The sequence below is a fragment of the Hippocampus bargibanti genome, linkage group LG02, assembly GCF_051943395.1.
Source record: "Hippocampus bargibanti isolate YZ-2025 linkage group LG02, ASM5194339v1, whole genome shotgun sequence".
Lineage (NCBI taxonomy): Eukaryota > Metazoa > Chordata > Actinopteri > Syngnathiformes > Syngnathidae > Hippocampus > Hippocampus bargibanti.
In genome coordinates, this window is record NC_142735.1 from 14,060,199 (window position 1) to 14,074,990 (window position 14,792).

The 14,792-nt window shown below is 40.4% G+C and overlaps 1 protein-coding gene and 1 long non-coding RNA gene across 2 annotated transcripts in view; one reads left to right on the forward strand and one right to left on the reverse strand.

The window, feature by feature from the left end:
• LOC148901620 (uncharacterized) overlaps positions 1-14,792 on the forward strand; it is a 31,822-nt gene that overhangs the window by 13,518 nt on the left and 3,512 nt on the right. Inside the window, exons 2-3 of the mRNA XM_088989513.1 lie at positions 11,349-11,745; positions 13,436-13,553. Coding sequence (XP_088845639.1) covers positions 11,580-11,745; positions 13,436-13,553 — 284 coding nt within the window. The 5' untranslated portion in view covers positions 11,349-11,579. The remainder of the gene's footprint in view (positions 1-11,348; positions 11,746-13,435; positions 13,554-14,792) is intronic.
• LOC148901621 (uncharacterized) lies at positions 7,006-11,355 on the reverse strand. Its single transcript, XR_016114151.1, has 3 exons — positions 11,133-11,355; positions 8,340-8,422; positions 7,006-7,543 (listed from the first exon to the last, which is right to left on the reverse strand). It is a non-coding gene; the product is annotated as an uncharacterized LOC148901621 (long non-coding RNA).

Genomic DNA, 14,792 nt, shown 5'->3' on the forward strand with positions numbered 1-14,792 from the left:
CGCTTGCTGTCAGCTGACACCCTTTGGAGAAGTCTTGATTTATTGGTGGACGTTGTGTTGTTGTGAAAGTGTTCTTTGGAAAATGAAGAATTGATTTTTGCCACATATTTGTGAAAAGAGTGAGATTATGCCGTCAACAAGCAGTTGGTTTCTGCCCTGAACTGTGATGACGTGTCCGCTGAGTGTCATTCAATAGAAGATGTTATTTGTCTGTGCATTCTCTATCAACTATATATCAACTATATATTTATTGTAAATTAGCACTGTTAACCCTTTGGGTAAAAATGACCCAAGACTGTGTTAAAAATGCCCCAAAAGACCCAAAATTATATGTTTTAACTTGAAATGTTATGACTTTACCAAGATTGTCCCCAACTACAGAAAAATGGAAATTTCCTTTTTATTCTAATTTCCAATGAAGCTGTACAAAAAAAGGACAAAGATGGTATTCAGGTAAAAAAAGAAAATCGAGTTACAATTGAGGTCATACGCTTTTTACACACCATAGAATCTTTCAATGCTTTAGTTGTGCCTCAAAACAATTAATTGTACATGTGAGCAAGACAGTCACAGACATAAACCAGACAAGATAGGCGGCATTCTCGCAGATGGCAGAACTAATTTTTTTGTGGATTTCAAGGTGTTATAAGGGTGCTACATATGACAAGGACCCCTAATTCTCTGTGTGCTGACGCCGTGGTTGTACAATATGACATCCAGCATAGACAACTGATTCAGAAGAGGAAGTGGACAATGTATCAGAAGAAAATGAGGAGGAACATAACTCCCGGGAGTATGATCTTTAGGACCTTCATTGTACCGACATTTTACCTGTTTATCACAGAAGCAATAGAAAAATAATGCTGAGATGACAAATCTGAAGGGTTTTATACGGCGCTACAACTACAATTATCATGGGTTAACTTGTTTTCATATTTTTGTCTTTTTATGTATTGTTCCGTATTGTTTTAAATTGTTCATTGGAGGGCAAAAAAGAACGTTTAGTCATTGAAATGCAAAAAAAAAAAAGAACGAAAAATCATCCAAAAATCCTTTTTGCACAGTTTTCCTTTTCTGAAGTGATACAGATACAAGCGAGGAGGGAACTATATCACATATTGTGGTGAGAGACAAGCTGTTTCTTCAAGCAAAATAAAAAATTGTGTTTAAAAATTCATTTAAGCTGCTTATTTGGGGGGATTTACTGAAGACGGCCATTTTGACCCAAACGACACGGTGTGTGTACAGAAAATGAGGACAACAGGATGGCTACATTGTGTGATTAAATACAGAGTATTGAGCTAGCATGGTGCGATAGATACAAACTCGATTTCGGCGGCTTTGATTGTGTGTTGGCTTACTTTATGTCACTCCAGTGAGGTTACATGAAATTTGCTGACGACTTGAGGAACTTTGATGAGCTGATTGTGTGACCTTGTGTGACTTTGAAGTTTTTTTGTGGAAAATGTTGGTTGAATCTGCTTTGAACAATTTGGAGGTACCACTGTTTGAATGTCACCTCAAAGGCAGCAATGTGATTACATTTTTTTTAATACCAACATTTTTTCATGTTTCTTTCTTCAGTATTGGACTAAGCCGCTCAAGCATTACAGTTAAATCCCGATGGATTGAAAAACTCCATCAATGGGGGATCTCTTGTGATCAATAGTACATGAGAAGGAGATGGGGAAAAAAAGCTGAAGTACTGTATTAGAAAGAAGCGCGTTTATAAAGTCATAAGGGGGTTGTCGGCAGAACAAAAGAGGATGCTGTGTGTGTGTGTTTGTAGACAAGGGGAGGAGAAGGTTAGACAGGCAAGGCCTACTGTGAGGCAGGTGGGGGGTAGTCAAAGAAGATGATGTTCAAAAGATGGAAAGATGATAGGAGGGTGGGGGGGGGATTCAGATGACAACGGGAAGATGCACAGCTGACCAGAAAATAAGAGATTCAAAACACAGTTTTGGGGGAACCGACTGGAGAGGCGACATCAATCCTAATTACTAATTCATTAACCTGCTGGTCTCCCCCCACCTCGTCTGGAGACACATATACACAGACACACATTGCTCCCTCATTTGTGTCCCTGGAGAGGCGGAGAAATGGATGGAGAAATAAAAGTGGTGTGCCTGCTGCTGAGTGACATCTGCTGGACCATGACGGCGAAAACGTTTTGGGGACGCTGGAAATCCCCGATGTGGCAACGGAATGGGGGGGAGGCAAGGTCGAGTTATTGCTGGGTGATGAAAATAAGATAACAGCTTGGTTGGATGGGGTGAGACGGTCCCCTGTGACACTGCATGCAGAAGTGAGTTGTTGTGTAGAGAAAAGACATGGCCATGTGGTGTGGGCAAGGTTTGCAAGGCTGTGCGTACCCTATGACTAATGATGAATCAATCGGCTCATCAAGGAACAACATTATGGAAATAAACTCATTGGTCGCTTGCACAAGCTAATGAAATCCAATACCAAGGATGGAAACAAACACTCTGCTGACAAAGTGTGTTGCATATACAATATTGTTTATTATGAGTTCGGTCCAGCAGTGGACAAAATGATTGTTGAATGTAGAGTGCTGTTCCGTGATATGACATAAAATCCCTTAAATGCCACATTAAACGATCATCTCTAACATTGGCATTAATATATTTTATGTTGCATGTTGTACCTAATGAAGTGTCAAGTGTGATACTACCATCCATCCATTTCCCATGCCGCTTATTCCTCATTACGGTCGCGGGGGTGCTGGAGCCTATCCCAGCCGTCTTCGGGCACTAGGCGGGGGACATCCTGAAGTAGTTGCCAGCCAATCACAGGGCACACAAACCACCAGACACTCTCACACTCACACCAAGGGACAATTTAGAGTGTTCAATCAGCCATGCCTGTTTTTGGAATGTGGGAGGAAAGCGGAGAAAACATGGGAAGAACATACAAGCTCCATACAGGGAGGCCGGACCAGTTTTGAACTCACGACCTCTGCACTGTGAAGCCGGCGTGATAACCACACGACTACCGGGCCACCCCTCAGCCTGATACAGTGCACAGGATAGACATATTGCTCTTTTTCAACATTTATTTTCAAACAGCCCTAATATTATTCTTACACCGCAAATTCTTCACAAGGAAACGAACAACGTGACCTTTTTTCAGTGTCATAATAATAATAACAATAATCATCATCATCATAATGATGAGAATATAACATTACTAATACTACTATGAATACTAAAACATATAATTTGGCTTTTCCCTTCACACAGCGAATCAGTGTCCTCCATCTAAGTCGGTTTTGTGCATTATCTAATAATGATAATAATAATAATAAGAAGAAGAAGAAATAGAACAACAACAACAGGGCGGCCCAGTAGTCAAGTGGTTAGCACATGGGTGTTTACCTCACAGTGCAGAGGATGAGGACGGGGACATTGCCTGTCTGGCTGTGTGTGTGTCAGGATGTCCACAGTGATGAACAAGTATGACACATTGCCCCAGATAAGTGAGTCCTGGAGAGGTTTCCATCACTTTCACCTGTGTGCACTTGTTCACCACATGGAGCCGAAGGGGGAACATTTAGCACCTGAAAAAATGTCTGTGTTGTTTTTTTTCTGGCGCGCGCATGTGCTTGTGTGTGCATGTGTTTGTATGTTTGAGAGACCGCAAGACAGACAAACATGGGACACCCTGCCAACATCATGACGGAGTGCACCATGTGTGTTTTCAGATTCATTCTGTCTATTGTGGCCAGCATGCTAACTGAGAATTTGCCGGGAAGCCAGGTAAAAAAAATTATTAAAAATTTGAAAATGGACATGTTGCCGTAGCAACAGCAACACACTATATGCCAAGTTGTAAATATGGAATTAACAAGTCCTTTCCAAGAAAAGAAGAGAAACAGTACTAAGCTGACACACAGATGGAGTCGGGTTCCTTCTGCCTTTCCCTTCCAAGAGCTGACTTCAGCCACTCGAAATGTGATTTTGTGCCCTATTTTTCATGTGAATTGCATCCGATTTCCAGAAAATCCAGACTCCTGACAGTGCATTCTTTTAGGGACCTTAAGAGTGTGCGGCAGCAGGAAATAGAATGCATAGCTCCCTGCTGGTTTTCTTTCCAAAGAATAGGCCAACACACACTCACTCTTGTTTTGACTGCTCTCAACACTTTCGGGGAGAGGGGTTTTATTGTGTGTGTGGAGGGGGGGGGGGGGGGGGGGGTTACTGAGCTTGTGTCCAGATATGGCACTTACTACAAATGTTTTTCCACTGTTGATCCAGCTGAATAAAAAGCAACAATTTTTAGCCTTCAACTTGGATACGTTTCACAACCTGGAGGCTAAAGAACCTGACAAAGTCATGAATAGATGGAAACTTTTGAAACAAGTCTCTCCTGTGTGAAAAAAAAGTGAATTCATTCACCAGAAACTCAAGTCATGCATCGTCCTTAACTAATTGCTGTTCTGCACTCTACCAAGTTAGCATTATTGTAAACATAACAGAGCATGACTTTTGCTTATGATCTAATAAGGTCTATAAATACTGTATAGTATCTATTGGTTCGATCCCAAAACCTCACAAAACAAATGGAACAGAAATTCCAAAGTCTGCTTCAGGAGAATGGTGCTCAATGATGGCCCCAGCTCGCTTGGAGCTTTCCTCGGAAAGAAAAATATTGTAAATCTTTGTGGTCAGTCTTATATAGAGAGCTGTCCAACTTAAGGTCTACGCGTGGAGTGTGTTCTCTATCCTCACTATTAGTGGAACAATTCAGCCCACGAGCAGAACAGTGTCTTCCTTGTCACTTTTTTCCCCCACAACTGGCTTTCTGTCCTTTCTGGTCATGATATCTTTATGCAAACGAGTACGATAACTGCGACCACATGTTACTTTTGTGACAAAACTGCTCAACGCGACATCTGCATGCTGTAAATATTACTTGTGAAGTGCTCGATGTTTTATAGTATAATGTTATAATGTCACTTATGCTACCAGTTGTATGCAGTTTTCAATTAGCACACATTTATGCCTTGCTAGGAATATGTACTTTGCATATACTACTTGTGTGATTTGTATGAGACGGTATCCCAATAGTGAAGACAAACACCTATATAATAAATGCTTCAGTGGCTTCCCATTAGTCTGTGGCTACGCAAAAAACATGACAGATTGTTTTGTTTTTATTAACTTATCAGCTGTCTGCGGACAAGCAAGCTCTGGTTATAATACTTTCTCTGTGTATTTATTTATCACTTCATTTTGAGCTTACTTTCAGACAGACGTTACGTTGTTTGTAGTTCTTGGTTGTTTGTAAAAATCATTCGCCGTCCCCTCAGCATAGATATATACGGTATTATATTTGTTTTGAATATAATCATTTAAAATCCCTCCACATCTTAGGATATTCATCTTGATGTCCCTGATTTTCTTTATCCAAGCAGGTCTGAAACATTTTTATGTTGATTGATGACTTTGCCTACTCATCTCTTATTTGTTTTGACAATGGTGTCTACAGGGGCACCTAGTGTTGAATGTAAGAACTGCAATGCACACCACCACACGTTGAGTGCAGCCCAAAGTTCGTTATTTTCAATGTCCTGCGGGAGATAAAAAAGGATTTGCCAAAATTCAGAGCTGGGGCTAAATTTCTCCATATATGACTACTAAATGCTTCCAGTGCTGTAAATTAATGTTCTACTACAACTTTGGTATAATCCTATTTGTTAGGGGTTGTAGTGAATCTTCGAAATAATAGATTTCAGTCATTTTGATTTGTTTGAGCAGAAATCAGAGGAGTGTAAAGTAAATGGAAAAGATGGAATCATGTTTTTATGTTCTCACAACAGTTCCCCTCGTTCTTTCCGCCCTATTATTGGATTGGATTTGCCTTTATTAGTGTCGCAGTGGAGAAATTTACCTTTCACAGCAGCAAAGTGATGAAAGGAATGAAAGTAGAAAAACAAAAGACATGAGCTGCTCGAAAGGCAGCCACTCTCGTGGCGCCGTCTTGAAGTCAAAAGAACCAAAAAAAAAAACAACAAAATGACAATAATGTGACAACACAAAGGCAATATGACAACACAAAGACACAAGAGTAATTCATTCTTAAGCATTGTCTGTACCCTCTTTGTTACATGAAGCAGTTCTAGATGAAAGATGAGAGTATTATGTGTACTGTATTTTGGGGTAGGGGTGTGGAAAATATATAATTTTAAGGCTGCATCTAATTAACTTGCCTCTGTCCATGCTGCAGCTGAGTATCCTTCATGACTGCCTCAGAATTGGACAGAAGGCAAGTATGACGTTATTAAGCAGCATGTGAGAGGTCGAGTTCATCAACCCTCCATTCTGCGCACCAACATACACTCCTGTTTGTCTTGTGTAGCAAATAAATAATATGGATCAAATCACAATCCCAACAGCGTTTGGTTCTGTGTGTGATTGGGATAATCACTGCTGTTCTTTGCACAGAAGTGAGTGTCAATTGTTTGAATAAGCTTCTTCTTTAAATCCATTCAGTTCTACAGAACAGTAATTTTAAAATACATCATTCAGCAGCTCACACCTTCATTACTAACCTCGTAACCGAACACATAATATAGTACAGTATTACAAATATTAACTGCTCAGTGGCTAAACACATTCTAAAAAAACTGTGCTTAAGTGCTCAGAATTATTATTATTATTATTATTATTATTATTATTATTATTATTATTATTATTATTATTATTATTATTATTATTGTTATTGTTGTTGTTATTGGTAAGCGTGGCTCAGGCCTTTTGTGTAAAATGTATTATTTCCCTTTGTGCTTACATGAATTTTCTCCCAAAATGGTGTTAAGATCCATCCATCCATGAATTCATTTTCGGAGCCATTTATTCTCACTCGGCCTGCGGGCGTGATGCCGCCTATCCCAAGTGTCATTGGACAAGAGGGAGTCCGTTTTTATTTATTTATTTATTTATTTATTTATTTTTATTTATTTATTTATTTATTTATTTAGCGGCATCGTCAGAATTGTCCAGCAGAGGTCACTCTGGGTACAAAATAGCATTAAAACGTGCTCTGCGTTCAAATCCGCGTCTCGTCTAAATGCTCTATTGCGCTTTGCAGATAACCGTGGGGACTTTCCCAAGGCGTGTAATGAATGAAATACAAATGTTGGCTGATGACGAGGATATATGGAACGCTCGCAGTGGAAAACAATTTCCTCATAATTCCAGACAGCAATTGAAATTAAAGGAGTGGTCCTAATCTTCAAATGACTAATCGTTCCTTTTAGTCTCGTGATATAAATGGGTGACAGTGTCGTTTGCCTTTCTGGTTCAGACATTTCTTTTATATCTTATGTTAAATGATATTCTGCCTATATAGTACATCTGTTGAGGGAATATCCTAAAAAAAATCTTGTTTGTTTTGTGTGGTTGTAATTGTTTCTTCTTCTTTCTCAGATTTTGCTCATTTTTCCTCAAAGAGCCCACTAAGCCAGGGTTCTGTTGTTTCCATTTCTCAACCTTGGCCTTTCGTCCGTCTCACCAGTGATAATCTAGGAGCAAAGCAAACAGGTGTTTGGTATCGGTGTGACTCGACTTTTGACAGAAACTCATGTGTCTGTGTCCTGACCATGTGTAGAATTACAAGAATTAATGACGTTGTTTTTGTTGAAGTATTTACATGCAGTCTCTGAGAAAGTCACATCAGTTTTGGCCAAATAGTCAGGTGGAATTAACACCAACAAGACAATAAAATATCATTGTGGGTGCAGATGAGATGAAATAAATGTATCTAGTTATTATAAAAATAGAGTTTAAGCTTTTCCAATGATAATTTGATTGATTAAGCTATTTCGTTCCGAATGCTCAACAGCTAGATAAGAGAACCAATAAATATTGTCAGTTGCTCTTAGTGTTATGTAGTCCAGTTGCTTTCTTTCAAGGGTCATTCGTGTACTACACAGTTTGGGGTGCTACCCAGGATTGCAGCCACCCCTGACCAGGGCCACGGTTGTCATGGTAACGCCATCCATACTCAATATCGGCCCATCAGTTGAGGCCAGATTTCACAAAGACAAGGAATGGCACTTGTAAAGTCAACAAGATTAAAAGATCCTTGCTATCCCTTTTTTTTTCACAAACAATTCTGAATACGAAACAGTTGTGTAGCAGATGATTTTTTTGAACTGGTCCATAGTGCCTAAAAGTGCCTCGGGAGTGGAAAGAGCCTTAACTCCTCAAGAGACCGCGAATACCAATCTCGTCAACTGGACTCTAAAATGGTGGCATTGTGAGGTGGGAAGGACAAAGAAACACAATGAGCGGTGGCTTAATAAACGTTCCAGCAACCTGTCATCAGCTTAAGTGCGCGCATTCCTTCCTGCGCACGTGGTGTTTTGATTACTGCTTTCACACAAAGCCAGCAGGACTTCCTGCAGGAAGAAAACAACAGAAGGAGACTGTAGATCAACAACCATGTCAAACGGTAAACAGATGAAATGGGAAGGAAAAACGAATCCCCCGCTAGTTCCTGGTTGTGATGTCCACATTATGAAATCCTGATTGATGATGGTTTTATTTATACAACACTGACTAAGTAGGCCAACTTCCGTGTGCAGCAGAGTAACATTTAAGAATCATTTGTAATGACGCTGAGCTGTTTTTAGATCACCTGTCTGGAAATTCATCTTTTGTTTGTTTTATGTGATTCATTTTTTGTCAGGTGACTGGGGAGAGAGGAGGGAAAAGATCAAAATTGTATTGTTGGGCCGTCCCACTGCTGTTGAGTACAAATGAGGCAGCTGAGACGGCATTCCACCCATCTGATGACTGCGCTTACACAGACACGTACACACCTTACACACATGCCTGCACAAACACACACTGGTATGATGAGTGTGTGCCCACGTCACACACTCATCATACCGCTCTCTAGAGGAAGCTCAGACTAGTATACGGAGATGCTGGTGGTTGGCAGGCAAAGTAAGTCCATTCTCTCTTTTTCCTTTTGTCTTTCTGTTCGTCGCCATTCTGCCGTCTGCCTCACTTCATTTGTCTCCCGCATTCTGCAGTGTCAAAACAGCCGCTGAGTTCTCACACGGGATGACTTTTAAAACTTTTCGCTCAGCATGCGTTGCACACACCTTGCGCCTCTCTTCCTCACACACACAAACACGCACACACACACACACACACACACACACACACACACACACACACACACACACACACACACACACACACACACACACACACACACACACACACACACACACACACACACACACACACTCACACACACACACAAACACTCTTTCTTTTCTCTGCATGTGAGACCAGGCATAAGTAAGATCTGAGCCTATTTGAAGGTTGGAGCACAGCCAGAGGGGCACGCTTTGTCTTTACATGGGAACAACAGAGTTGGGCCAGTGAATGTTGATCCTCTATTTACGGTCTCCTTGAAACTGTTGATTATACTAGGTTAACTACAGCAGGTAGGGTGCCGTTCGATGATTGCTACGTGTTAGCATACAACCTGTTTTGCATACATTTTAGATGCATGCAATTAGACAGACAACATCAGAATCAGAATCAGAATCATCTTTATTGCCAAGTATGTAGAACACACAAGGAATTTGTTTCCGGTAGAACACGCTGCACTAGTATCGTTGTCAAAAAAAACTGCTAAGTGGCACTATACAGTTCCATTTTGGCTACTGTTGAAAGAGTTCAAAGAGTTAATGGCTTGGGGGAAGAAGCTGTTTAAATGTCTGCTGGATTTGGTGCGCATGGATCGGTAGCGCCTGCCTGAGGGGAGTAGCTGGAAAAGGTGGTGGGCAGGGTGCGGAGGGTCCAGTAGGATTTTCCGCGCCCTAGTTTGGATTCTTGCAGTGTGCAAGTCCTCGAGAGTGGAGTGGATGGAACATCAATCTATTTTTTCTTAACCACTTTTAGAAACGGTTTCTTCAGCCGTCATCTGTACTTCTTTGAAGGTGTCGGACGTTTCGCACCTCATCCAAACAGCTTCGTCAGCGAACTAAACTTCTGTTGGTATCTCTGGCCCTATATATATCCCTAATGTACAGAGGTGGCGGTGCCAGGCCTCTGCTCTGATAGGTCCCTGCTCTAAGGTTGGGGGAGCAGTAGACTACTACATTAAATTAATCTTCGGAACAAAAGAAGTAATCAGATTAAGGATATGTATAGGGCCAGAGTTACCAGCACAACTTTAGTTTGCTGACGAAGCTCTTCAGATGAGGTGCGAAACGTCCAATACCTTCAATGAAGTACAGATGACGGCTGAAGAAACCTTTTCATCGACGGACCACTCCCGTACAACTGAGAGCCAACACAGACACTTTTAGAAAAGTGTATTTTGTTTGTTTTCCTTAGGTTTACAACCTGGCATCGGATGCTCATTTTGGTCATCCAATCAGACTTTTTGTCTTTAATTTGTTTATTTTTTAAATGTTACATTTTGTATTGATGACATCAAACCGCCAGTCTTGTCATTGTGTGTATGCGGTAATTTGGATTAATTTTCCAACAGTAAGGCATCAACTTTTTGCATGGGCATTAAATAATTACCTTAGTGTTCCAAGTTAAAGTGTGCGTTAAAGTGCACACCCGTTGAAGGCTTTACCTCAATGCTATCAATCCAAATCTGGCTCACACGTGGCCACCCCTGAGGCTCCAAAGTAGTGCCTGATGTATCAACACTATTTACCTCCTTTCAACAGCCATTGGCTGAGCCTCATCACACAACTCGGTTGCTATTGGCTGCATCTCACTCGCTCTTTTAGAATTCTGTTTACACACTTTGAAGGAGGAAGTTGGTTTTTCCCGGAATGGTCTTTGAGGATTTCCCGCAGTAATAACTAACTCGGCTGTTAATGACTACCAAGCAATGTTTGTGTGTGTGTGTGTGTGTGTGTGTGTGTGTGTGTGTGTGTGTGTGTGTGTGTGTGTGTGTGTGTGTGTGTGTGTGTGTGCGCGCGTGTGCGTGTGCGCGTGCCCGTGCGTGTGTGTGTGTGTGTGTGTGTGTGTGCGTGCGTGTGCGGCGGGGTGTTGGTGAACTACTGTGTGTTTATATTTATGAGTAAATGTGTGAATCATAGTATGTGTGTATAAGAGCTCATTTACCTGATGGTTGAGAAGAAGCATCTGAGGCCAAAGACAAATTGTACCAGAGTCTTCATTCAGGACCTGGATTTGACTCTGGACTCTGTCAGATAGGAGGATTTTCATTTTGCCATATTTTTGAAAGGAAAAAAGGACATTCTCACTGAATGCGCTTGTGTCAAAGGAGAAATCATTGAGGTAACAAACATCTTTCTCATCTTTCTTGTCGAATGACAGCAGCAGCCTCTGGTGTATACCGCTGCTCCAGACACAGTTCCCCCTTCAACTCAAGAGAGTCCAACATATTCTCTCTGCTCTGAGGAGGAAGACAAGCCAAAGGATAGCGAGGCGCTTTACCTGATCCAAAACCGGGACGAGCCATTATCAGCTATCACTGAAACAAGAAACTCTGAACCAAGCGACTTCGGGACTGACGGCTGGTTGCTGTGCTCCAAGAAGGGCGCCAGGATGCTTGCGAAAATCCTGGAGGAGATGTGGGTGGAGCCGGAGGTTCTGGAAGCGCTGAATGAAGAGCAGAAAAGGATTCTCTTCCTCAAAATGAGAGAGGAACAAGTACGCCGTTGGAAGGAAAGGGAGGAGCGGGAACAAGAAGACAAAAGAATACCAAAGAAAGGTAACATCGCTTAAACAAAAACAAAAGTAATACAGGTTGACAAATACTTCACATTATAAAGCAACAACGTTTATGTAAACAAGATCGAAAGTCCCTTTATGTCCAGGTTGTTAAATATGTCCGCTTTCTCCGACTTAATCCACCATTTCTGCAGGCAGTGATCTTGTGGTTTATTATATCAGCTCTTGCACATGTTCATCAAAATCCCTACCTGCAAGTCTTGCGATGCAATGCAAACAGAAGCATCCCTATGGCCATTCGTGTGTGTGTGTTTGTGTGACAGCTTCCATCAGCAGGAGTCGAATCAGTTTCCCAGTTTGCAGCTGAGTAAGATTGATGAGCCCCCTGTGGTTTCGACTATCTATTAAATTACAGTCTTTGTTTAACCACTTCTGAGACATCACCTGAGGCAACCAAGTCTGTGTTACACAACACCTGTTTTTTTGTTGCTAGTGATGTTCATTGCAAAAACCAAATAGCCAATTAAAAGTTTACAATAGAATTAAGATACATTTTAATAATAAATGTCAAAAATATATTCATTATTTTAATAATAAATGTATTTTTGACTTGACTATAGAAAGCATGCTAAAATAAAATAATAAAGGTAACGACAGATAAAACAAAAAATGGATGATCAATGTGTACCTCATCTTCAGGCTGGTGTTCGCCGAGATATGCTCCAGTTCACAATTCAACTTGCGGACGTCACGTCCACGACCAACCTCAGAAAATAGGCTGGCTGTTTGGTCATTATCTCAATAATGCTGATGTCATTTACAATTAACAAGTATAAAAATCCTTGTCCCCAGAGATGGATAATAAGCAGTTGGATTTTAAATTCTTATACTATAAGCACTGTTTTAATGAGAACCTTGAGTTTTAGCACTAGTGGGGTGCATACAATATATTTTACTGTAAAATAGGTTTCAGGCTTGACTCCCCTTTGATATACTGTAAAACAAGCAAAAACCTTACCTATGTTGTCCTCTAAAGAAGCGACCATTTAAATCACCAAGCCTGTTAGAAAAAAATCCAGGAACAAATGAGATTGAACACGTCCAGTTATTCAGTCTCTGTTAAAAATAACTTGATTTTCCCTTTGCCTGTTGTTTTAATATTTATTTTTTTACTTGTGTTTAATGCAAATGTGAATTTATTTATTTGATTGAAATGACAGAAGAAAGTCTAAAATATTTGACATAGCAATAAATATGTAACATTTATTTATGTATTTATTCTATTTTGATTGAAGATGAACACTATTCCTGATTACTACACAGCCTTGAACACCATTCTAAAAATGTAAAATAAAAAAAACACAATAATTTCAACAACTCTAATCAAAATGTAAAAAACGAATAATAATACAGAAATATGGGAAGAAACCCCTTTGAATATAATTTCACGACGCAGGGCACGAATAATTTGGGTCTTAACCGCGTGTGGGTTTTATCCAAACAGCAATGCTGCGTTCATGATTTCGTTTCGGTCCACTCTTCACAAAGAATGAGTCTTCAATCTGCGAGTAAAAGGCCCCAGGGGCAGAAATAATACGCAAGCAAGGACAAAGAGACTGTCAGAGGAATAAATTTGTAGTACAGCACCATCTTCTGGAAACAAGACTTCATAACAATCCACGAGACGACGTACTCCAATAAATTTCCCTCTTTTTTGTCACTGTTTGCAGCCAACAACAAGCACGTGAGCTGGCTCCTCGGTCGTGATGGAGATGTCTGCGTCCGTGTGATTGGAGAAATGGACGAGTTTAGGTCCTCCAAACATCTCCAGAACATTATCAATAGCAGGTTAGCATACAGAAAGGCACATTAGTTAGGTACTGCCATGCACATTATTTTTATGAAAGAATGAAAATCGAGTATTATTATTATTCGTGATAAAATAAAAAGCATTTACAATGTACTGGATCTGACGACAAACCATAGCTACCATCATTAAAAAACACATTAACTCAATATATCGATGACAAAGTCCAGTGTGTGTATTTCTTGTAAAACAGTGCAGTCCTTTTTGTAGAAACACGGGTACGCAAAAAAAATCAACTATTAACTTTTCCAAGGGGCAACACTGAAAAAAATGCTACTTTGCTGTGAAAGTAATCGTTGTTCAGCTCGTGAAAACAGTAACGGTGCAAATTTACTGTCCCGTCAAAATACCATATTTTCCGGTGTATAAGATGCACCGGAGTATAAGGCGCACCCCCAATGAATGATGTATTTTCCAAATGTTTTCCATATACAGTATAAGGCGCAATGGACTATAAGGCACACCTTCAATGAATGAAAAATGTATATTATAAACATACATTAAAAAATAATTATGTAAATATAGAAATGTTTTCAAAATATAAAACACACCACACTATAAAATGCTACAGCAGAGACTGGGATTACGCACAATTTCTCCTGGGGGAAAAAGGAGTCGTTGGTTGCTGACAGTTGTTGCCAGACCTGTTGTGACTCAATATTACTTCACATATAAGGTGCACCTGTGTATAAGGCACAGGGTCATCTTTTGAAGAAAATTAAGGCTTTTGGATGCACCTTATACACCGTAAAATATGGTAACTCAATACCAAGACACAGCTAACTACACTAGTGACAAGACTCCTAAGTGAAAAAGTCAAAATTGGTCCACAAGTGTTCATTTGTTTGTATGACCAGTATTGTTTCCCTCTTGGCCGTGAAGTTCACTCGAGCTTTATTTCCATGAAAACCGTCTTCCACTCCTCCATTGAAAACATCACTAAATAACTCACTTTTGTGCCATACTGAGAGAACTCATACTCACGGTTGGCTCTTGATCCTCTGTCAGCACATTCTACATAGATTCCTGCACCCCTCCAACTCAGCACGTGACAACATGACATCACTTAGCCTTTGATAAAATGAGAACAGCAAACTAAAGTTCGGGGGTAGCATGCTATCCACTCATCCCTTATTGGATTATTCAAGTTATTTGTCAATGAGTAATTGGAGGCTGGGATAGGCTCCAGTGCCCCCCATGACCCTAGTGAGGATAAATGA